At 37.1% G+C, this 25680-nt stretch overlaps 1 protein-coding gene across 2 annotated transcripts in view; it reads left to right on the top strand.

Moving 5' to 3' along the window:
• The first annotated feature begins 7092 nt into the window (after nucleotides 1-7092).
• Nucleotides 7093-25680, top strand: part of LOC147401415 (DNA topoisomerase, type IA, core) — a 38102-nt gene continuing 19514 nt past the window's right edge. Inside the window, exons 1-10 of one of the 2 annotated variants that reach the window (XM_086442723.1) lie at nucleotides 7093-7445; nucleotides 8267-9094; nucleotides 9176-9594; nucleotides 10213-10867; nucleotides 12918-13004; nucleotides 15743-15789; nucleotides 16165-16274; nucleotides 16426-16526; nucleotides 18117-18209; nucleotides 18330-18413. In XM_086442723.1, coding sequence (XP_086298849.1) covers nucleotides 7365-7445; nucleotides 8267-9094; nucleotides 9176-9594; nucleotides 10213-10867; nucleotides 12918-13004; nucleotides 15743-15789; nucleotides 16165-16274; nucleotides 16426-16526; nucleotides 18117-18209; nucleotides 18330-18413 — 2505 coding nt within the window. In that variant the 5' untranslated portion in view covers nucleotides 7093-7364. The remainder of the gene's footprint in view (nucleotides 7446-8266; nucleotides 9095-9175; nucleotides 9595-10212; nucleotides 10868-12917; nucleotides 13005-15742; nucleotides 15790-16164; nucleotides 16275-16425; nucleotides 16527-18116; nucleotides 18210-18329; nucleotides 18414-25680) is intronic. The other variant, XM_086442722.1, reaches the window with a different exon arrangement.

Genomic DNA, 25680 nt, shown 5'->3' with positions numbered 1-25680 from the left:
AAGTTGACTATTTCTTGAATTATTGGTTATTTATAATGTGATCATCCTATATTTAATTATATAAACTGGAAAAAAAAAAAAAAAGCAAATCTTTCAACTAAATTTGATCCAAGTTGCAGAATATATACTCACCAACAGAGAAAGCAGGTCTAATCTTAAACCACATATTATCATAAATAAAATAAAATAAATTCAATCAAATTATTCTCACATGTCATCAACTCCAAATACTACTATTAATTTTAGAAATATAAATCAAGGTTTCTTGCAACCAAAAAATAATAATAATAATAATAATAATCTTTTTATTCATTTATTTTTCCATTTAATGGGTTCTTTGATAAATCTAAAATCCAACTGTAGTCAACATAAGAGCTTCTCTAATTTGGTTTCAACCCCACAAAACATGTAACACCCCGAATTTTCAACTCATATCTCGAGAAAATTAAATGGTGAGATTTGAAAGAAAATATCAAAGGAGAGACTTAGAGTAAAATATTCGAATCTTGTTATGATTAATTTCAAGGAAAACTGACTTCGTCATTAGTTTCAAAATGATCGAAATATATACTTTAGCCTGTAAACAAGTTTGAATTCTAGTTCTGGTGAAAAAGTTAATAAATCCTCAAATTTCGCGTTAAGTGGGATCCAAAATAGTAAAGTTTTGTTAGAGCAAGATTCAGAAAATTTTGATGACACCATTAGGTCCGCAACGAAAAATTATTCGAAACGGTATACTCGTTTGTCATTTTTCGAGTCCGAATAGTTAAGTTACGGTCGAAACTAGAAATAGGAAAGAAATTACAAGTATGCCATCAGCTTTTTATAAAAGAAAGTAAACTTTCTTTTATTCTCACTTGTTTCCATTCTCTCTAAAGAAACCAAACCTCAGCCCTTTTCTCAATCTAGGGTTTCTTCTCTTCACCTCAAGATTCATTGAGAAGGAATGACCGTTGAACCCCGACGAAAAAGACAAAGTTGTCGGCTATGACGAGAGCCACAACCTCACCCTCTTTGTTAGCCCATTCACGTCCATTTCCTCACCTTCCATCAGAAATCAGTGAGTAGCTTAGGGTACCGTCATACTCAGAGCTTCACCTTACTAGTGGAGGCTTGTCTTCTAAGGTAGAAGTGGAAGAGAGTGCCGTTGTCGAAGGAGTTTCAAACCCTCATCTTCTTTGCATCAAACTCAACTCAACACCAACTCTTTCACCACCAACTTTGATCATTGTACGAGTTCATCACTTTTGGCTTCCACAAACAAGTAGGGGACTTTCAATTCCTATTGGTAACTTTAGATTTATGAAAAATATGCATTTAGGTTATTTTAATAAAACTTATTGTTTGTTTTAAATCGTAGAAATCTTTGTCTGAATTGAAATTCATGATAGAAATAGGGATTTGATGTGTTTTATCTATATTTTTAATGTTGAATTCGTGGGTGGGTTGAGGGGTTTGAAGAACGGAACAAAGATCCAAAGAATGGATCGAAAAATCCAAAAATCGCGAGTGAGGTTCAGGTTGTAGGTGGGAAAGGTCGATGCCACCGGTACCTGCCGAAGGCATTCTGTCGGTCTCACCGACAGAATGGAACTTCTACCACCGACGAAACCAAGAAGCCGTTGAAAATTTTGTTCTGTCTGCAGATGCCGTCGGTCCCACCGATACCTGCCGATGAGTATTCTGTCGGTTCCACCAACAGAACTATGATTCAGCCACCAACTGAAACAGTTCTCTTCAGAACTGTGTTTTGACTTTTGCCTTGACCTCCCCATTGCTTATACTAGATTTTCCACCCTTCATTTCATTAAAAACATATAAGTAAATGTCCTCTTTAATTTTTACTTTCCATTTACTTTAAGTTCTTTAATGAAATTAAGGTTTTAACCCCCATTTCGGAATAATGAGAATGGTTACGAGATCCGAATCTCAAAGGATCAAAATTCAAATTTTGGTTCCAAGAACAAAACGTAGTTTTCGACATTTCGGCAAGTTTTCAAAATGTAATAACTTTCGCATAACTTTGAATTAGATTGCAAAAACTATATGGTGTCGAATCTCGTGATCGAGACTTCATTTCGAAAAACCCGTTTTCAATTTTGAGAACTTTGAAAAATTGAGTTTCCAACACTTAGCCAAAATTTCACCAGCTTCCCTTATTTTTAACAACTTTGGCCCTGTGCATCGTCGGGACCTTGTTTTTTAATAAACTTTAATGATTTTCAATGGAAAGATCAAAAGAATGACTTTAAAAGATTAGAAGTGGATGGTTGATTTGAAAGGATGAAAAGTGAGAATGTCGAGAGAATGGAAAAGGGAATGAACGATAAATGTCAGAATCACACCCGAGGGGTGATGTCTGCATTTTACATTGTATGTTGCATGTAGGTTGGTGAAAAGATATCCAGATTATTAATGAAAGGGTTGCATGTTTATTTTCGATTATTTTAGCGTGTGCGCTGAGTACTGTTATTTATTTTTAGGCCGATTGGCCACAGTTGCATGGTAGGAACTAGATATCCATTCTCAACCCTGTTCTGTTAATTTTCTCCTTTATTCTAAATGAAAAATCATATATATACGTAGCTATTTTGTGAGCTGTTAAAGGATTTGTAAATGCCTGAAGGGATAGTGCGTCACATCATCCGGAGGGGTGCACTATCCTGGGATGTACGGTAGGGACCACCAAGCTCATACGTGGTATGGGATGCGTATGAGAGTGGAGTCACAATTGGAATCCGGGTCCATTCTTTTCTTATCTTTATCAGTGAATGTGTATTGTAAATGTGGTCGTATACGAGTGGAGTGTTATTTTGGGAATCACATGCACGCCTGATAGGCATAGACGAAGATGATTAGTCAGTGATCACTAACAATCTAGTAGTAGTCGAACGTTCTGACACATTGAAAAGAGACCAATTGCTTACGATTACGTCAAACGGCCAGCCTGAGCCGGATAAATGGTCCCGCAAGGGTGGTAAACAGCGACCAACCACAAAATCAGGAACTACTATGTTATTGAGGAATATCATGTCCTGACTGCGAGCGATCCAGTCGTGAATCCCAACTCTTTAATTCCAATATTCCACCACTTGTATTATGTATCTGTTGTTATATTTCAAATTATAAACTGTAAAGCATGTCTATTATTTCAATATTGTCAACTATATTTGCAAAAGATGAAAAACGTATAATGAATACTGATGATTGATGTGATGTAAACTTTTAAACTGTTTAGATGCTCATCCCTGGCTATATGTACCAGTTAATCGTATTTTCTCTTGTAAAACTTTGCATTTGCTAAACTGTTCAGCATGTTTACTCGATCATATTTAGAGGAGGTTATTAGTAGGAATTGGTTGTGGACTTATTGGGTAACCATTGTTACTCACCATTTTCTTCCTATTTTTTTTTTAGTTTCACCACTTGCAGCTATCGAGACGGGCGTAGAGTCAGTAATTGAGGAGCCTCTGGTTGGTCAGATTGACGACCAGTGTCCATTTTCCCGGTGAGCATTGGGGTTACTTCCCTTAAGAGTTTGTTCATCCTAAGAAGTGTACATAGTGTTTTGGGCAGAGTGTTAGGACTATGTTAGAGTGAGGTTAAACTTTTGTGAGCATGTATGTCGCTAAACTTCCGCACTCTGATCTATTTACATGTTAGATGTAATTAGTCTTTCACTGTTATTCCTATATTTACATCTTTATATACAAGTTTTGTTATAATTTTGTTTATCAGGTGTTGTGTTCCGTTGAACGTTAATGTATACAGAGGAGGCCATGCCGAAATTTCGAGGTGCCACCTAGTACCTTGAGATTTGGCATTGGGTTTTGTGTTAGCGTTTGGCGGGGCGTCACAAAATATATCCAAAAGATAATAAGAATTCAAAAAAAAGAAAAAAATAGACTAACATACCACTAAAATCAGATCTTACTTTTATAAAAAATGTAGAAAAATATATACTTAGATAAAAAAAAAATTCCCTATAAACTCTTACAACCAGAACATTTTCCCAGCTTAACTAGAAAAATTAAAAAATAAAATAAAATCTTTCTCTAAATTTTTCGTCAATCTTCACTTATAAAATGCACCCATAAATAAAAACAATCGATTAAGCTAAAATCATTTGTCCTACCTGAAAATGGTGAGAATAAGGTACACTCTATGTGTCTGATGAACACCAATCAGCTTCTCATACAACTTATACAGAAATTAGAATCCAAAAGCCGACACTTGTCCACTTGGGTTTCTTATCTTAAATATAAAAATCGATTAATTTGGTCTGGTATTTAAGGTGAAAGAAGAGTATGACACAAAGGCAACACAATTGAGAGCAGAGAGTGGAGATTTACCTATGTGAGAGATGAGGAAACCCAAGATTCGCGACGTGTAGAGAGTGAGAGATAGATTTGTGTGAACCGAGAGAGATCTAAACGAAGAAGGAAGTCAAGAGTGAGAGTGGAGAGTGACGAGGAGGGATTTTCGTTCGAAGTTGATAACGAAATAGGGTTAAGGTTTTTTCATTGGAAATACAAATAAAGATGAAGGGCTTTTCGATCATTATACCTTAGTCGTTTTCGGTGATCGGCTCTGCGCATAAGCAAATTAAAAAAGCCTCGTTTAAACATCTCTAAATAAGAGTTATTTTTTGACTTTTGTTGATTTTCATCGGAGTTAAAAGAGCTCAAACGAACACTGCTCATGTGGCTTTTTTGGCTTAAAAGCTAAAAAAGCAAATTGAACTGGCTTTTAAATTTCAAACGAACAACCCCTGAATCTCTTATGATCAATCTTCCTTTGGTCCATTAAGGCCTATTCTCTTTTAAAGGTCCATGAGGCCCATAAAAGCTATCACTCATGATTTTGCCATGGTGTGCTGACATTGAGCCTGTGAATTGGTCCATTGTAGACCATTTGATTAATTCGCAGATTAAAATCCATCAGGTTTCGATTTAACCTGAATCGATAATGGCTAAATTTAGGCCCATCTGAGTTGGGTGTGTCGCTCATCCTTTTCTTCTATTCACATGGGCATATCATCCTTCTCTCTCAAGCAAACCATCAAGAGGATCACTTCATCTTAATCACTGGCAATTGGATTCATCAACAATTGATGGTGATCTACAACAAGTATGATCGAGGGCATTGATAATATGTACAATCTTACATTCCTTGTTCAAAAGACCATGTGATTGCTATGGAGGATGTTAAAGTATTAGATTGTGTTGTATTGTACTATGGTGTATAATGATACATTGGATCATTATCTTATGCAGTTAGGATGTGATCATACGGTTATGTAACTTTCACATGCAATGTTTATCTACTTAAAGGAATCTCACTGGAGATTAAACTAATCCGGAAATTTCACATTATCTCAAAAACATCTCTGGTACTTTAGTTGTTTTGAAAGTCTTCACACAGGCAACCTATTTTGGGGATGGATCAATCATTGTGTTTATACCAAATACTGAATCCATCTTCAAACACATGTATCACCGTTGGATCTTCCCTTCCCTTGTCATAGTTTGAAGTATTGTGTCACATTAACCACATTTATTTGTAATCTCTTGATGGTATTTTAACAAATAGTCTTTGATAATTTGACTATTTTTTCTGTATGCTCCCTTCATAGAACTATACAAAAAAACATAAATATTTGTTCTCGTGTATCTTGAAGCATCTATGATTTTGTGAAGGGAGTGTACAGAAAAGGAAGTAATAATGAATAAGTATTAAAAGAAATGATTCTCCTTTGTGGGAATCGGGATAACATGTGACTTCACTATATATGATATGATGGAACCCTTTCTTCAATTATAATTATAAATATTCAATTATAAATATCAAATCTTTATATATTATATATAAATAATAAAGAGAGGTTTATCCTATGTCGTGTACAAATTATCATTGAAAAGATAAATATAGGTTCTCTCCTCTGAAGAATTCATTTTCGTATAATTTCGGAGAATAATAAGTTTCTATTGCAACACGGAACAAAAAGGACAATATACAGGATGGGTAGAAGGCGTTGTGATCCTTAGCTCGATCCCATGTCCGAAACTACGGGATATAAAGATAAAATAATCCACCAATCCCAGGGATCCATAGGATTAATTCTGAATCCAACAATACAATAGAAGCATTTGAGTTGTTTAGTCTTAGATCTTGTATTTAAGATCGTATATATCTAGATCAAGTCTGATCTATATGCAAAAAATATATATGCACTAGGAGCCTCATTCTTTATTCGGCTCAATCCTTTTAGGAAAAGATTGGGCCGAGTTGAATTGCAATTCAATTAAGGGAACGAACGGTAATTACTGGATTACTAATTTACTGGATTACAAAGTATCCATTGCTTCAAATTCGAATTTGATCTCCTTCCATACTTCACAAGCAGCAGCTAGTTCAGGGCTCCATTTGGAAGCCTCACGGATAATTTCATTACCTTCACGAGCAAGATCACGTCCCTCATTACGAGCTTGTACACACGCTTCTAGGGCTACTCGATTAGCTACGGCACCCGGTGCATTTCCCCAAGGGTGTCCTAAAGTTCCTCCACCGAACTGTAGTACGGAGTCATCCCCAAAGATCTCGGTCAGAGCAGGCATATGCCAAACGTGAATACCCCCTGAAGCCACGGGCAAAACACCTGGTAGAGAGACCCAATCTTGCAGGAAATAAATACCGCGACTTTAATCTTTTTCAATAAAATCATCACGTAGTATATCATCAAAGCCCAAGGGATGAACCAAAAACAATTAATAAGTAATTAAAAATTAAAAAAAAGTGTGATTTTCTAATGGAACGTATACATCAATATGCATGGATCATACCTTTCGTTCCACTTCCAGTTCTTATCACAAAAGGAGTGGGACTTTTCTACTTGTTCGGACGATTATCACAACTCTTTTGAAAAATAATAAAATATAATTTTCAAAGTAATATATCATTCGGATTTAGATGGATCCATACCCGAATCAAGGGACATGGGGGTTTACTCCAATGATCCAACCACACAAGATTCGGATCACTCATCGGATAAAATCAGACCCATTTTTTTGCCCTATCCGTCACAATCTTGGGTTTTGAAACATTGTTCTCAGGTGTGAACAAGTCGACTGCCCTAATTCGCAGTCTTCGGCGGTTTAATATATAAATTGTTTATTCACCATATCGCTTCGTAGAACACTGTAACACTGTGTGTGTTCTCTCTCTTTCTTTCGCTCTGTTGCTCACTCTAACTCCTCTAATGGCGTCTCAGCAACTATCTTCTCCAAATGTTATCTGAAACATCGCAGAGAAACCATTGTACTTTAATGGCTTTGGCCGTTTATTCAAGTTGCAGAAAGCTTTAAATGGCTTTTCAGCTGCGTAGGTTGTTTTCTTCCACTTCTTTGTACGGAAACTCATCGAGCTCTTATCACCTTCCCAACATGGTAACTTTTTTCTGCAATTTTTCTCTTCCACTCATTCGCTCCCTTGTATTATATTGTCTTTTTCTTGATTTATGATTTATTTTACTTGAAACTTGTTTCTTGCGGAATATCGAATGAACGATGAAGTTTTTCGAATTTTAGGGTTTAATTGATCGTAACAAGAAAATGGGCGGGAAATTAATTTTCCCGGGAAAAATGCAGTTTTCGTTCGTTTGACTACGTATTTTTACCTGGAAAACTAGGTGGGTAGATGTTTTTTCTATCCGAATCTGACACCCTGAGAAAATGATTTTCTTACCAGGAGAAAAATCCCAACTTTTTCTCAAGAATCCATTTTATAAGGAATGTTTTGTAAAGAAATTGATTTTTCTTGAGATGTTTTTTCTCAATATTCACACAAACTTGAAACTTGACTTAAAATTTAGATTTCAGGGATAGGAAATAAATGGAGAAATCACATTTTAGCCTAAATAAGTGATTCAATTCTTCTTCTGGTTATAACTTGTAATTATCCCAAATGACTTTGCTGCCCACGGAAATATAGAAAAAAAATTAATTATGATTATGGGTTATGGAATGCTCAAGTTGTTCCCTCACTTGTAGTGCTGAAACATTCTGTATAATTAATTAATAATTATCCACGCTGTAAATGTTGAATTGGATTTTACTTTCTGGATATAATTTTTTTTAATTTTATTTTTGATATATATCCTTTAATTTTTCAATTGGATTTTACTTTCTGGGTCTTAATATTCTTGCCTACATTCGATGTTCTAACTTTGACGATGATGTCTTTGTTATTGCTTGAAATGGTGTGGCAGTTGCAATGCAGGACATTAGAGAAATATCCAGGCACTTTCTTACCTTATTCACCATTTCTCAGTGTTGGTAAATATGGAAAATGTACTCAGCTTGCATTTAGAAAAAAAGGGGAGACTGGACGACTCACTAAAGATAAATTAATAGGTCTCAGATTCAAGGTTGAACGTGATACTCGCCCCTTCAAAAGCTGTAATGGTGAATACAGGCAGAGCCAAAGTGTTACTTTCCAGACCCAACTACAATTTGGGTTTCCTTGTACCATGAAATACGTGAGAAATTTCACTTCTAGATGCCTAGAAATTAGTTTTAAATTGGATTCTCCATCTTATGAATGCTTTGGTAGGAGATTCTTTTCAATTAACGCTCCACAAAAGTCCCAATTTCCGAGAAAATCAACGAACGTGAATAATAATAATGTGAGTATTAGAGATGGGAAGAGTGGAGGTAATAATTATTCTTTCAAGAGGCCTCAGAGGTTTCAGAAGCAAGTGAAGTCATCGACTGCTGTTTGTAGCAGCAGTTTTGACGAAGCTCATGTAAAAAAGAGTCCATCTGATGACGTTAGCAAGTCAGTGGCTAAGTCTGTGGATGCCATGAAGCCCAATGCACAAGTGAGTGGAAGCGTCGAGAAGAACGCAGAGTCAAAACCATCTATTTCAACTCCAGCCAAGAATAACAGCAATGACCAAGTTACTAAACTTGGAAATAAGAAACACGAAGAACGACTTTCAGGCTCTGGTGTAGCCAAGACCAAAGGTTCTAAACAAGCTTCTCGAGCAAAGAAACCTATCGTGACCAAAGCTGGCCAATCCTCTCAGTCTTCAGAAGTAAGTACCAGTGAATTTGTCAAAGACCCAGTTTTAGTGTTCCATCCATCTGTAAATTTTAACTATTGGTTTATTTTTCAGATTCTTCAAGTTGAAGAGACGACCTTAATCCCTGAGCAGTCCAAGAAGACGGTTGGGAGCTCTAAAAGAAAAACAAAACCTCATAAAAAAGTTAAGATTGTGAAATCGGATAATGTCCCTACTAAAAAACACCACAGTGCAGTGCCTGTCGAGGTAAACAAAAAGCCTCCAGGAAGAAAATTGAAGCCCTTATATCCTCCGAGGGGGAAATCTGTTGTGGTGGTGGAATCTCTCACAAAAGCGAAAGTCATTCAAGGATATCTTGGGGATATGTTTGAAGTTCTGCCTAGTTATGGCCATGTGAGAGACTTGGCTGGCAGATCAGGATCTGTGCGGCCTGATGATGGATTCAGTATGGTATGGGAGGTTCCTTCTGCTGCCTGGACTCATCTTAAGAGTATTAAAGTTGCACTAAACGGGTATTATTCGTGGTCTTTCTTTATCACTAATTTATCAATTACAATATTATCATAGTGCATTGTCCCCACTTTGTCGGTCTTCCTTTGTCCCCTGACTAACACTTTAATTACAATCTTCTTTGTAGATTAAGATGAGAGCTGCTACTGGCAACCCAAATTTTACTTATTACAGCCCAATTAAAAATAAAGAAGATGAGCGAATGGTTGAGAATAAGTATAAGTTGGGGTGCAAATAGAAGCTCTCTCATTTTTTTTTTTTGCTAGATTTCTATTTTTTGGGTTTTGGATTTTATATTAGCTGCCTAATCATAATTGTAAACAACTAATGAAATTGTTTCAACGAGTGTTATAATGTTGTTGAGATTATAATTTGAGCCAAACTATTGTAATGTTTGAGGAGTGACTTTTAATCTTTAATTGGGTTGTAATAAGTAAAAGTTGGGGGTGCCGGTAGCAACTCTTCTTGAATGACAATAAAAAGTTCGTTTTCATATATCTTTCCACACTCCACCCTTTTATTCTTTCCTTTTTTCCTGTTTTTTTTTGGGGGGGGGGGATTTCAAACGTGTTTCTGATGCTTTGGATTCTTATTTTTTTTCCGCTTGTTTCACTTATCAGAGCAGAAAATCTTATCCTTGCATCTGATCCTGATCGTGAGGGAGAGGCAATAGCTTGGCACATAAGTGAGATGTTGCAACAACAAGATGCCTTACATGAAAACATTAATGTCGCGAGAGTTGTCTTTCATGAAATAACTGAATCATCCATCAAAAGTGCTCTGCAGGCTCCTCGAGACATCAATGCGAACTTGGTTCATGCTTATCTTGCACGGCGTTCTCTTGATTATTTAATTGGATTCAGCATTTCGCCGCTTTTATGGAGGAAATTACCGGGTTGTCAGTCAGCTGGACGAGTCCAATCTGCAGCTCTGGCTCTCATATGTGATCGAGAAATGGACATTGATGAATTTAAACCACAGGAGTATTGGAGTGTCGAAGTCGAATTCAACAGAAAGGAACCTGAACGCTTGGAGAAGTCCTTTTCGTTTCCATCACACTTGACTCATTTCAATTTCAAAAAGTTAGAGCAACTCTCAATCAGCTCTCAAGCTGAAGTAAAAGATATTGAGGAGAAGATTACTTCGTCGAGTTTTGTAGTGGTAGGCTCAAAAATGAGCAAATCACGGAAAAATCCTCCGGCACCATATATAACATCGACTCTTCAGCAGGATGCTGCAAACAAATTTAATTTTTCGGCCTCATATACAATGAAGGTTAGACATATTGCCGGGTTAATTTTGTTCTGGGTTGTTTATTATATAAATACTCTTTGTCAGTCTTCATTTCATGTTATCTATTTGTGGATGGGGTTTTGGTTGTTCTCTGCACTTGGATAATGATGTTAGGTTGTTGGCATTTAAGAAATTTTTGGTTTAATTTTTTTTATTATCCTAGCATTACAATGGTTCTTTTGTTGATAAGTTTATGCAAATTAGAGAAAGGAAAACTAAATACTTGGATAATGCTAGGTGCATTAAGCCAAGTTTGAGATGGTCTTGGTAAGAGATGGAAAGTTAGAAAGGTGACAAGATTATTTTCAGAAATTATTAAATGAGGACACAAGAGACTTTGAGCTGGCAAGTGATACATGGGAAATCCAAGAGCACACTTACTTCCATAGATCTAGGGTTGTAAAAGTGTAAACAACGTTGGCAATGATAAAATGGGTAGGATTTTAGGACCAGATTGTATTCCTATAGACGGGAAGTTTTGGATTATCCTGGCCAAGGTTTAAAATCTTGTTTCGATGCAATGTTTTGGTCAGAAGAAAAATTAAAACTATCTTGACTGAAACATTCTGAGACAAACTAAAACATTCAATATTTCGTTTTGATCTTGACCGAAAGTGGAATGTTCCACCAAAATATTCTGAAACGGCATGGAACTTTGAAACATGTTTTTGCTAAATAAGTTGTTAAATAATATTTTAAAGACCAGAAAGATGCCTCATGTTGGCTAACTAAGTTGTTGAATGGATTGCTAGTTTCACCTTATTTCCTTTGATTATTACTCTTCTTCTTCTTGTTTTAATTCAACTCCTAAGGGGAGATAAAGTCTTCTTTTGGGTGTGGGGTATGGAAGAGCATTTACAAAGTTCTCCCTCAATTCCTGATTAGGATTGTCTTTAGAATAGGGAGGGGGTTGAGAGTTAGGATTTCAGAAGATCTCTTGTGCGGCACATCATCTCTCAAGGAGCAGTACCCACAAGTATATGAGATCTCTTTAAAGAAGCTGTTGCCAATTGAAAAATTCATGATGCAGGGTGGCTAGGATTGTCTGGGGAGTTGGGTTAAAAGATTGTTCAATGATTGGGAGGTAGAGTCTGTTGTGAGGTTCATTACTTATATATCCTGTGTCCCCATCCACATGAGTTTGATGATCTTTGGAGTGGAAAGGAAGCAAGGCTGAGTTCTTTTCAGTCAAATCCTTTTATGAATTACTTCCCCAGAATCATCGTTGGTCTTCCCATGCAACTTGAGCTGTGTGAGGTCCAAAAGTCCATAAGTCTCTCTTTATTTTCTCTGCTGTTTTGAAACGTTTTATTTTGACCAGGTCATACCAATGGTGAATCGATCACTTACTCATTCATTGTTCATTCTCCCACAAAGTTTGGTCCCATTTTAGGCCTTTGTTTCACATTTTTTGTTCCATTTTTTTTATAGGTAAATACTAGGTTAGTACAAGAATATTGTTAATTGTTAATAGCTAGTATAAGAAGTATGGGTTAAAGGGGTTTTTCTTGTTCCTTCTCATAATCGTTCTTATCATTAGTCAAGCATTACAGTTTCTTGGATCGCCTTTTGTTAATGCAAAAAAAGATTCTTTGGAGTTACTCCATTTTCTGTGTGATGGGGCATCAGGAAGGAAAGGAACTGCAGAACTTTCGTAGGGAGTGAGCATTCTCGCAAGAAGTTATCATCAACATTCTTGGGTTCATATTCCTTTGGTGCAAAATCTTCTAGGAATTCAAAGGAATGTTTCTTCAAGGGTCTTTTGTTTAGATGGGATTGGGTTTGTAGACTTGATGCACAGAGGTTCATAGATTTAGCTTCTGATTAGTTCCTATTTTTGTTTGTTTGTTTGTTTTTTTTTTTTTTTTGGTTTATTTCCTTCTGCTTGCCTTGCTGTACAAGGTAGGTCACCTTGACCTCCTTCCCATTTTATCTATATCTATCAAAAAACACTTTTATGGGTTTTGTAGATTTGAAATTGTTTCATAACTTTTCGTTTTCTCACGACACTCATGTTTCTTTGTGAATACAGGTTGCTCAGAAGTTGTATGAGGGAGTTAAACTATCGGATGATGAGGCAACAGGGTTGATAACGTACATGCGAACTGATGGTCTGCACGTAGGTATCAGTTCCGCTGCATGAAGTCTTAAAATGATGGTTATTTGAGTTCACCTGCAGGAAATATGATGCTGTTGCTTGGGAGTTCTAAATAATTTGCCTACTGTATTTATTTTTGCAAACAATTGCCTTTCAGATACATTTTATGTCTTCATTTCTGTTCTAGTTTAGCTTTTTATTTATTTATTTATTCTTTAATTTTTTACCACTGTCCTGGTCTTTGCTGACACTTTCTATTTTGTTTCATACTTTTTTTTTAATCTTTTCCCCGAACCATTGACAGTAACCCAACCCAAAATACACATCATGTATGAGCTGGCATGTTTGTGAGGAGCTGCACCTTACTGTGAATTTACTTATTTGGCACTAGAAATGAGCTTCCCATGTAGGAAAGAGGCATTGGTTAGAGATTGCTTTCTATTCAGTGTCCAGTTTTTAGGCAAAGCTTAAAAAGTGAACGGCTTGAGACATGTTTAGCCTTATTTAACAATTTCAAGGAGCCTTTCTTGGTTTGGTTTGGTTGTGTGTGTTGTGTGGGGGTTGGGGGTTAGGTTGGTTCGACAATGCTCTTTCTACCATTGGTGAAACAGTTTTTTGGACATGTAATTCCAATGCCTTTTTCCCAGCTGGGCATTTAATTGTATCAATGCGTGCATGCAACACGGATTCGTACCATAAGTTAGAAAACATTCATTTCAATCCATCAGAAACACTAATGTCATCAAAGCTCTTATCTGTTGAAATTGAACATAAAAAGCTTACCTACATTCCTTTGGTTTTCTGTTTGATGGGCCAGGAACATTGGCAGTATATACTATAAGCATGTCTGCCATCATAACTGCGTCAGAGTCCTGGATGGTGGTTGTATTTTTGTTCACAATATCTGCTCCTTTTGTCATATTCCATTTAACCCGACTTGGGAACAAATAATGAACTTCACCATGGAGAGGCCGAGGCCCGAGGCAATTCAACCTAACTTCAGTCACCTGGACCCAGTTCAGTGTGAACAGAGGAATCACAAGCACTACTTGCACTGTCCTGGAACAACTGTTCTTCAGGAGATTCGACATTTTCTGAAGACCTGAATGCTGGTCATACCGACCATAACTTTCATTAGTGTTGTAAACAGGATTAGTATGGTTACTACAGTGCAAGGCAGTTGGTCGTTGAACCACTCAAGTGCTGGTTTCACTTCACCGAAGCGGCTGAAGATTATTTGGTTCAAACGTTTAAGATGCAATGCTTATTGAATTCATTAAGAGCACATTACACTTAAGTAAAATGATTGGCAGCTTGCACAATGCACGGAGGGAGAGAGTAGTGTTGTAAGAGTTGTAGCACTAATCTATACTAATTCCACGAATGGTAGTTTTGTTGAAGTTTGAGTCTAATTGTATTTGATAGCAAATACCTAATCACCTCTCTATGTGAGTACATCCTAGTCGTTAATAGAGGTTAGTCAAGTAAAGTAAAATAATTAGCCTAATTCAGATGAATAGACATTTGAGGTGCTCAAGGACTGAAAATTATGCTCTCTGTATAAACAAACAACCATCCAGAAATTATAATTCAGTTATATTTTATAGTTTCTTACTTATTTCACAGGTAACTGGTGTTATTAACTTCATAATGTTTGAGGTGCAATCTGAGCTTTAGCCTCTTAAGGCTTTTCCCAAAGTTTTGAGGTCAGCTAAACGAATTCAGTTCTTCCATTCCATTCTATGCAGAGCCAAGTATTCTATTATTGAAAGTAAGCTTATATCTGCCTTCAGCGCTTAACTATTTCCATCTGCATCCTTATAGGTCTTCCTCTCCCTCTTTTAGGACTTCAACTGGGGCTGTAATAGGCTTTTGTTGAACATGCCCAAACCATCTCAGTTGACTTTCTCTTAGTTTTATTGCCAATTGGAGATCCTACATTTTCCCAAATGCTTCATTTATAATCTTATATTTCATAGTCTTTCCACTCATCCGTCCTTATGTATGTTAGACCCAAGATAACAGAAGTGGTCACTTCAGGGTATTCTAAACCATCAATTAGGCCTTGTTAAGTTTTCAAAAGTCTTGAAATTTCTCCCTTTCTACTGAAGTGTGCAGTATTGCTTGGGCATTGGGGTGCAACTCTTACAATATCCTTTAGCAAGCTTGGTGTGGGTTTACAGTATGTGTATGTTGTGAATTTAAACTCTCTGAGGACTGGTGGCTAACCTCGTACTAGGTTTTATTGCGTACCATCGTCGGTCATTGAGTACATTTCTAGGCTAAAGTCAGAAAGAATGTTCAAGGTTGTTGAGTTCTTGAAGTTTGTAGTATGTAAGATTTATTTGGTGCGTATATAAAGTTGTGGAATACAAGTCTACAGGTGGTTTCAATCAGGGGAAAAAAGATTGTAAATAGTGTCAAATGATACAGGTGTATCTATACATTGTGCTTGTGTACTCAACTATTAAGCCGATAACTTATTTTAGTGCTGTTTTGTATTAGATTTGGTACTCAAACTTTATAAGGATTACCACCTAAATTTCCATGCTATGCTTGATTCAACGCTTTGTTAGTTTGATGAGAATCTCAGTTCAATACATCATATACCTGTCATTGTGAGCACATAATGCTTGGCAACATTTTTCTTTAATCATTTCAGAGTGTTTTGTTTTCTGTCCAGCTAGTTTATGCTAGTATGAGTTGATATCCTTTTGTTAATTTCTAATAACTTCTCCTTTGTTTCTATTTCTTGCAAGGTTTCTGATGTAGCTGCAAAAGACATACATTCACTGGTCATAGAAAGGTGAATGTGACATTTGATCTTGTGTACATAGGCGCATATATGTAATTCTGTTTAGTTCTTATGTTTATGCGTGGCACCATCATAACCTTCCACACAACCACCTGTCTTAAAGGTAAAACCAACATTATTTACAATAGGAAATACACAAGTTAGAGCTGTCACCATGTCAAAATCCTCTTGACATGTTGAAACAATCTTGTAGCTTGCAGATTTTCACCACAGAGTGTTTCTACATGAAACTAAAAGCTGTATAAGGAAAGAGCTTTCTCTCCACTTATGCCTTATAAAATGTCTTTAGTTGCAGTTTGTTTGCTTAGAAACCGAGTATGTTTTGGTTTCTCCCTTTATCTACCAACAATTGCTTTTATTGTGTAGATATGGACATGATTTTGCATCAGAGAGCACTCGCAAGTACTTTAGGAAGGTCAAGAATGCTCAAGAAGCACATGAAGCAATTAGGCCCACCAACATAAGGAGGTTACCAAGTAATAAATAATTAGTAAACACCAATATTGCTACACTTTATCTAGTAAATCTTCCTTTTTTAATTTATACTCTATCTTGGACTTCTTCATTTAACCATCTCTGATAGGCCTACTGTTTGTTAAAATTGTGAACTTTAATTTTTTTTTCCAGCAATGCTGACTGGAGTACTTGATGAAGATTCCTTAAAGTTGTATACCCTTATATGGGCTCGAACAATGGCATGCCAAATGCAGCCCACCGTGATTGATCAGGTGTGTTTTATTGTCATTTCATTTTTGGTATTTGCAAAAATGATAAGTCCTTACTATTATAGGAGACTTGGCTCAGGACAGAGTGGAATGGAGGAACAAAATTCATCTAGCCAACCCCAATCTCTGGGATAATGCTTTATTGTTGTTGTTGAACAAAGATATTTCTGATCAATGAAAACTGAAATAAAGTTTCTAAATCATAAATAATCATGCTACCAAAAGTAAATATATTGATTTATGTGAATGCCTCTCGGTGCTTGTATTTTTTTTTTTTGGAAGGTCTCGATGCTTGTATTTAGGGCTGTACCATTCAATATCATCCATACATTTTGTTAATATGCGTTTCTTATTTCATGGAAATTGTATTGGTTTAAGGATTCCTCTCTTATTATTTATTTCCTATTGTTGGGGTAATTTCTGTTGTGCTCTTCACTTGCACAACAAGATTGAACTGATTATATTGCCTAGCCTTTAGCTACTTGCCTATATTTCACTATTTATGAGAAGAGCACTGAAAATTGAAGCCATCCCTAAGTTAGTACCCATCATTTATTGTTATTTATGCTAATGCTTCATGTATGAAACTTGAGGAGTGGTGCATTTGTTTGTTTATAATCAAACTTCCTTTATTGGTAGAACACTTAACCTGGGAAAATGTGCAACATATTTGCATATTTCAACAAGTAAATAGAGAAGAAATCAGTTTCTCATTGCATGCCTGAATAACTTGTTTGAAATTCGGACTTAAGGTACACCTATTGCTAATGAGTCTCATTACCTCGGAGCATGGATACTGTTATTGTTTAATCTGTAAATGGAATCCTGAAATTTGAGCAGGTGGAGACGATTTGTTTTACTTTGTTTCTCTGGATAAGCTTGGCCAATGAAGGATTTAAATAGCATTAGTTCAAGACATTGCACAAGAGGAGCTGTTACAATCATGAGTGGGACCCATGCACATTAAGAGCTATATTGAGTCCATTATATGGTTCTTATTTCTGCTTCTGTTTTGTTTTGTGTTAATTTACCTAATTTTGGAATCTTTTTAGTGAGTAAGGAGAATGTATGTAATTAAGTGTTACAGTGGTCTAGCAGTTTTAGTCATGTTATGATATTAGTAGGCATGGCTTAGATCAAGATTGTGGTTTGAGAGGCCAATAGAGGAGGATGAGGTATACCAGACCCTTGTTGGAATGAGTGGGGATAATTCATTAATTCTCCAGGTCCAAACAGATTCTCTATGGGGGTTTTCACTGTGTATGGGGGCATCATTAACATCAATCTCATGAGGTAATCAAGGACTTCCAGAATGGAGGTTTTCTTGATTACAGTTTCAATGCCACGATTTCTTCTTCTTCTTCTTTGTTTTTTTTTTGTTGCTGTAACAGTTAAACCAGTATGGCTTTATTCTTTTCTCATCAGCCATTCTTAATTGATTCTTTAAATGAAATGCATTCTACATAAAAGTATTGGCATGATTATCCATGACCTTTTCTGTGATCTACATTTAATTTTTCCCTGCTTTTATGGTGCATGATTTCTTTTTGTTGTTTATCATTTGTTGATTACTTGTATACTGTCTGAAATTAGATACAAATTGATATTGGGGGTGCTGGAAAGTCCTTGGTTCTTCGATCTTCAAGTTCATGCGTTGAGTTTCCTGGATATCAAGCAGTTTATAAGGTATTTACTTTCTAGTTCCTCACCTTCAAAATTTTGTTTAATTATTGAACTTCAGGATTAATGGTTGATGGGTTTTGTTCCTGAAAAGTTAACCAATTTTATGTTTTGCACATTTTTTAGGATGTGGTAGCTGCAGCCATTGGATATAATGAAAAGGATGGGGATCATCGTGAGAATTCTTTTAAGTTTCTATGCACACTAAAGGTAATAATAAGGTTCCTATACATTGTAAATAGTCTTCTTCGCATCAAATTGCCAATTTTCTATATATATATATATATATATATATATGTATATGGACCTAAGGACCCTTTAGAGCCTGGACTCCTCATTGGGTCTCGTTTGTCCAAATGACACCTCAGCCCTCTAGGGTTCATAGTTTAGATTAGGTATAAAAAGGAAATTAAAAAAAAATTGCCCTGTCAAAGGCATAAAAAATGGACAGCTATTGAACTCACAAATTTAAAATGTGTTGATTAATGGTGAGTATTTTCTTCCCTTAATTTTTTGTAGAGTTCTTAAGATTTTGTGCTCTACATCTATGTGGCACCTGCTCATGTTTTAGGGTGTGACGTGAACATGCAATCCATTTAGATAGGTGGTCTTTCAGCCAATGCAACCCTATCTCGCCTTCTCTCTCCTATATACACACATAAACCATTGTCTTGCCAAGTTTAAATGTCATGTTGATCTAATTATAACCATCAAGAAATCATATTTCAAACGCATGAGAAAAGTAGAAATGTTCATTTGGCGGCAGAGGTACGAGATGGAAAAAAAAAATCAAGTGGACTCTCTCTTTCTCTCTCTCTCTCTCTCTCTATATATATATATATATATATATATACACACACACATATACGCTAGAGTTCTTCCATGCCTATGGCACAGACATCCTCTCTCGGATTAAGGGGTGGTAAAAGTGTAAAAAATAAAGTTAGAGGGGCATTATTAAAAAAATAAGGTTAAAGGGGTAAAAGATGAAATATAGGAAAGTTATAGGAGGTGAAGAGTAAAGGTAATAAAGTAGGTCCCACAAAACTATAGTCTGATGGGAGGGTTAAAGGGGTAAAGTGAAAAAAAAAAGTTTGAAGGATATTATTAAATAATTTTTTGGTCAAAGGGGGTAAAAGATGAAAAACAATAAAGTAGGTTAAAATGGGTAAAAGAGGAAATATAGTAAAGTTAAGAGTGGAGAGTAAAAGAAATAAAGTGGGTCTCACAAAACTATAGCTTGATAGGAGGTTTATCCCCCCCCCCCCCCACATACACACGCACACGCACACAAATGTAGCACTGGGCCTTAAAGTCTAGTTAAGGGGGTCAATGATATAAAGTGAGTCCCACAAAATTATAGCTTGATGGGAGGTTTACCTTAAGTTGGATTTGTCTACTACAAAAGTGGGCCCCTACCGTTAGTAAAAAAAAAAAATTGAGGTTAAGAGGTAAAAAGTACAAAAAAAGGGTTAAAGAGAAGATATAATAAAATTAGAGAGAGTGAAGAGGAAAGACATAAAAGTGTGGTGTACGTCGATGGGACATTCGTCCAACCACATAACTGTAGATGAGGGGACATTTATCCCTAACTCAAAAAACACAAAATTGTACCAACTCAGTTGTGTTTTATTTTTTATATATATATATATATATATATATATATATATATATATATATATATGTTGAATAACTCTTATTTTATTATTTTACAGATTATTTGTCCTTTTTAGTCTTTTCACTTATTAAACCATGTAATCTCCTTTAAAAGCCTAATTAGGGCTTAGTAATAAAGTACTTTTGGTTGCTCTCCTATTTTTCAACTTGGTATCAGAGCCTACTCCATCTCCTTTCCTTTCTTCTTGTTACAACCCCATCGCACAACCCCTCTCTTAAATCCACCTCACAACCTCTCGGTCTAGTCTAAATCATCACCCCTACGGGGGTTGTTTTACTCTATCCCTAATCGCAATATGCGATAGGGTCATTAAACCTCATTGAAGCTTTATAGCAACAAGGTTGCTGTTCTTAAACCAATCGATGGTTCTAGAGACTTGCGGCAACAGTTTTTAGGTCGTTTGCAACAGAAACTTGCAGCAGGGCTGCTTATTTTTTATTTTTTGGAACCTGCGACTATAGCAGGGGTCTTATTTGGAACCCACACCTGTTGTTTGCATCGTATGGAATTTATCACCACAGCAGGACTGCTGTTTGATATCTGTGATCAGCATAGAGTTGCTGTTTTTTGGTCTGCGATCAGCATAGGGTTGTTATTTTGGTCTCTGCGATCAGCATAGAGCTGTTGTTTGGTCTCTGCGATCACCACAAGGGTGCTATTTAGAGTCTGCGACCAACATCGTGATGCTGTTTGGTATCCACGATCACCACAGGGGTGTTTGTTTGCAAGCTGCGACCAACATAGAGGCTGTTTGAAGCCTGGTTTCACAGCACAGGGGCTGTTGTGATCCTAGCACAGGTTTGCTTGAAGGCTGCAGTTGTATAGGGGCTGTTTGAAGACTGTACTCACAACATAGGGGCTGTTTGGAACCTATATTCACAACATTTTGTGGGGGGCTGCAAAATTTTTTATTATTGAAAGTCGTTCCCTTGTCCTCTTCGAACTCCCTTCAAACCAAAGTACACAGACTCTTTAATGGCATCTGAGACTTCCTCTTCCTCGATCACTGGTAATAGTAATGGATCGAGTGGTCCTCCTTCTCACTCGACCGACTTTCCAGGTATTCAAATTACTACAGTAAAATTAGATGGTCCGAATTATCTCTTTTGGACACATTCAGTTGAAATGTTCATTTGTGGAAAAGGGAAAATTGGTTACCTCACAGGAGTGGACAAACAACCTGCACAGACGGATGGTTCTTACTCACATTGGTTTGCTAATGATTCTATGGTCCGTTCTTGGCTGGTTACTTTTATGCAATCACACATTGCGGCTGGTTTTATGTTTTCCTCGACAACAAAACAGATATGGGATTCCGCAAAGAGCATTTACCCTCAACGTCTAAACAACGTCAGAATTTTTAACTTGCAGCGTGAGATTTCTCGTCTTTCATAAGGAAACTCTTCAGTTACCACCTACATATCACAGCTACGTGCTCGGTGGGAAGAGCTGAACTTCTATTTCTCGTCCTATGCCTGGAAGGATCTTCTTGATGAGACATTATATTCGTCGATTCTGGATAAGAGCCGGATTTTTCAATTTCTAGCAGGTCTCTGGGATTAGTTTGAGTATGCGAGAGTTCATTTATTGTGTATGGATCCCTTTCCGTCCCTACAAACCGCTTATTCGTATGCTTGGCTGCTGAGAGTCGTCGCGCTGTTGTCCTACCTCATTCTTCTGGGGATCACTCCGCTATGCTTACTCGTCTATCTTCACCGCAATCCTCCACTGGGTCTATGCCTACCCGTCAGCGACATAAGTGTGATCATTGTGGAAAGTTGGGTCATGTGAAGGCTCGATCGATGTTATGTACTTCATGGTCGTCCGAATCAGTAACGTCAACAATCTCAACGACCTTCAGCTCATGTAGTTTCTTAGTCGACTACTGATATGGCACCTCCCTCAGCTAGTACATCATTATCCGACTTGGTATTTCTTTCTTAGGCTAAGTTTGACAAGTTCAGGAAATTCTTCAATTAAATGGAGACCTCATCTCAGCTGGTCTCTACATTCGCTCACTCAGGTACTGTTGCATCTGCACATGGTGTTTTCACCACTTCCTCACCATGAATCATTGATTCTGGTGCCTCCGATAACATGACCGGTACGTCCTCCTTATTTAATACTTATAGTGTTAGTTCTGGTCATCGCAAGGTTCGCTTTGCTGATGGTTCTTTATCTTCTATAGCTGGTCAAGGTCATGTTCCTGTTACATCTTCTTTATCCTTGACTAATACACTGCATGTTCCTCAACTCACTACTCTTATATCTGTTAGTGCATTACCAAAAATTTGAATTGCAGTGTAATTTTTTATCCTTCTCATTGTGTCTTTCAGGATCTGGGGTCGAGCAGGACGATTGGCACTGGACGTGAAGTAAATGGACTGCATCTTTTGGACGTACCCGATTTACCTAGCACCCATTCTGCTTCCTAGATTAGTAGTAGTAGTCAATCTAATAAGGCTCTTGTAATGCGTTGGCACTTACGCTTAGGCCACATTTCTTTTGGATATTTGAAACACATGTTCCCTAGTTTATTTAATAATAACAATTTACTTGATTTTTCTTGTGAAACTTGTCACTTAGCTAAACAAGTGCGTTCTTCTTATCTTGTTAGTATGAATACTACTGCACCTGATATATTTGACCTCGTTCATTCTGATGTGTGGGGTCTTTCCCCCGTCACATCCACTCTTGGTTTTCGTTATTTTGTCTTATTCATTAATGGCCATAGTCGTACCACTTGGGTCTATCTTATGAAACACAAGAGTGAAGTTTTTGAGATTTTTAAACAGTTTCTTGCTATGGTTCATACCCAGTTTGGTCGTACCATCAAGACCTTCCGTTCTAATCATGGTACTGAGTACACCTATAGTGAGGTCTTAAAACTTTGTTTAGATTCTGGCATTGAGCATCAAATGTCCATTGTTAAGACCCCTCAACAGAATAGTCGTTCAGAAAGGAAAAATAGTCATATTCTAGAGTTAGCTCGTGCTATCTCTATTGGTATGAACGTGCCACCATCTTATTGGGCTGATGCAGTTCTTACTGCTGTTTATCTTATTAATCGAACTCCCTCCCGGGTTCTTCAGTTTGCCACACCCCTTTCTTAACTCTGTCAGGATCGTCCCCTGTTTCCCCTTTCTCCGCGTGTGTTTGGGTGCGTATGTTTTATTCAAATTCTTGACCAAACCCGTACTAAACTTGATCCTAAGGCTGTAAAATGTATTTTTTTGGGTTATTCCTCTACCCAGAAAGGCTACCGGTGTTACCATCTTCCCTCTCGACAGCGTTTCATTTCTCGAGATGTTTTCTTCTTTGAGCATACCCCATATTATAATGGGTCCGTTGGCATTCACTCTGAATGGTTTCCCCTAAACTCCCCGGATGATCCCCTCTCTGATTCCTTTCCTCTTCCTTTACCAGTTCTTCCCTCTCCACCTTCTATCAGTTTGTCACCCCCTCTTCTGTAGGTTTACTCACGGCATTCACGCGATACTACCATTACTTTTCTGTCAAACCAGCTCGCCTCCTTGCCTTCAGATCCGCTTCCTTCTGTTCCCTGTGATGATCGTCCTATTGCCACTCCTAAGGGTAAGCGTACTTGTACTTATCCTATTTTCAATTTTGTATCTGATTCTGCACTCTCACCCTCCTATCGTAGTTTTCTTACCTCTATTTCCGTTGTTTCTCTTCCTCCCACTGTTGCAGATGTTATTGCCCATCCTAAGTGGCGCACAGTTATGATTGATGAGTTGAATGCTCTTGAAAAGACTCAGACTTGGGAAATTATTCCTCTCCCGCCTGAAAGGAAAGCTGTGGGATGTCGCTGGATTTTCACACTTAAGTATAATCCAGATGGTTCTATTGCTCGGTATAAGGCCCGTTTGGTGACCAAAGGTTATGCTCAGACTTATGGGATTGATTATCAGGAGATTTTTGCTCCGGTTACCAAAATGACCACCATTCGCGTTCTTCTTTCTATTGTCGCTATCAGAGGTTGGCATCTTTACCAATTAGATGTCAAGAATGCATTTCTCAATGGTGATCTTCAGGAAGAGGTTTATATGGTCCAACCTCCTGGGTTTCTTACCTCTGCTTCTCCTACACATGTCTGTCGTCTTTGCCGTTCTCTTTATGGCTTGAAGCAGTCTCCTCGCACATGGTCTGAGCGCTTTATTAAGGCCATGCATCAGTTTGGTTTCCATCAGAGTTCTGCTGATCACACCCTCTTCTTACGTCACTCCCAGGGTAAAACTGTCGTTCTGATTGTTTATGTTGATGATATTGTTATTACTGGAGATGATGATATGGCATTTCTGAGGTCAAAAATTACTTAGGTCGTCAATTTGAGATTAAGGACCTTGGGCATCTTCGCTATTTTCTGGGTATTGAGGTTGTCGGTCCCAGTCCAGTATATTTATTTCTCTGCGAAAGTATGTCCTTGATTTACTCAGTGACTCAGGGCAGCTTGGTTCTCGTCCCGCTGATACTCTTATAGAGCAGAATCACAGGTTGGCTGATTCTGAGGGGGAGTGTGTGTCGGATATTGGGCAATATCAGCGAGTTGTAGGCAAATTGATCTATTTGTTTATGACTCGCCCAGACATTGCTTATGCTGTTAGTGTTGTAAGTCAGTTTATGTGCTCACCTTGAACATCTCATCTTACTGCAGTCTATCGTATTCTTAGATATTTTAAGGGATGTCTTGGTCGAGGTATTTTGTTCAGTAATCATGATCATTTTTGTATTGAGGCATGGACAGATGCAAATTATGCTAGTTCAGTGATTAATAGACGTTCTACTTTTGGGTATTGTACTAAGGTTGGTGGCAACTTGGTCACTTGGCGTAGTAAGAAGCAGGTGTGGTTTCTCGGTCTAGTGCTGAGTCAGAATACCGAGCTATGGTACTTGGAGTATGTGAGTTATTGTGGCTCAAGACCTTACTAGCTGATTTGTGTCTTCCAATGACAGCCCCTTTCTCACTATATTGTGATAATAAGTCAGCTATTAACATAGCAGCAAATCTGGTTCAGCACGATAGAACGAAGCATATTGAAGTTGATCGACATTTCATTAGAGAGAAAATTGTTTCCGGGCAGATTTGTACTCCCTTTGTTCTTACATCGCAGCAACTTGCTGATATTCTTACTAAAGGTGTCAACAAAGCCGTCTTTGAAGGTGTCTTGTCCAAGTTGGGCGTTGCCGATATCCACGCATCAACTTGAGGGGGAGTGTTGAATAACTCTTATTTTATTATTTTACAGATTATTTGTCCTTTTTAGTCTTTTCACTTATTAGACCATGTAATCTCCTTTAAAAGCCTAATTAGGGCTTAGTAATAAAGTACTTTTGATTGCTCTCCTATTTTTCAACTATATATATATATATATATATATATATAGGGGGCGGATCATGGGAAATAAATAAAAACATATGTAAAAACAATCAGTTTTCAAAATATGGGTTAGAAGTTTCGAATTAAGCTGATTTTTTGTGAGGATGATCTCTATGATGAGAAGACCATCCTCACAAAAAACCAGCCCAATTTGAAACTTTTAAATCCATCAAAAGTGGTTTACAAATTATTAATAAAAAATCGATGGTCCACATTCTAAATTACTTTTGATGGGGTTAGAAGTTTCAGATTGGGCTGATTTATTTATTTATTTATTTTTTTGAGGATGATGTTCTCATCATAGAGATCATCCTCACAAAAAAAAAAAATCAGCTCAATCCAAAACTTCTAACCCATATTTAAAAAAATGATTGTTATTACATTGTTTTTACATATGTTGT

The sequence above is a fragment of the Akebia trifoliata genome, chromosome 5 (assembly GCF_017979445.1).
Source record: "Akebia trifoliata isolate Shusen 1 chromosome 5, ASM1797944v1, whole genome shotgun sequence".
In the NCBI taxonomy this organism is placed as follows: domain Eukaryota; kingdom Viridiplantae; phylum Streptophyta; class Magnoliopsida; order Ranunculales; family Lardizabalaceae; genus Akebia; species Akebia trifoliata.
Note: the sequence above shows the minus strand (reverse complement) of the source record. Positions and strands in the feature narration are given on the sequence as shown.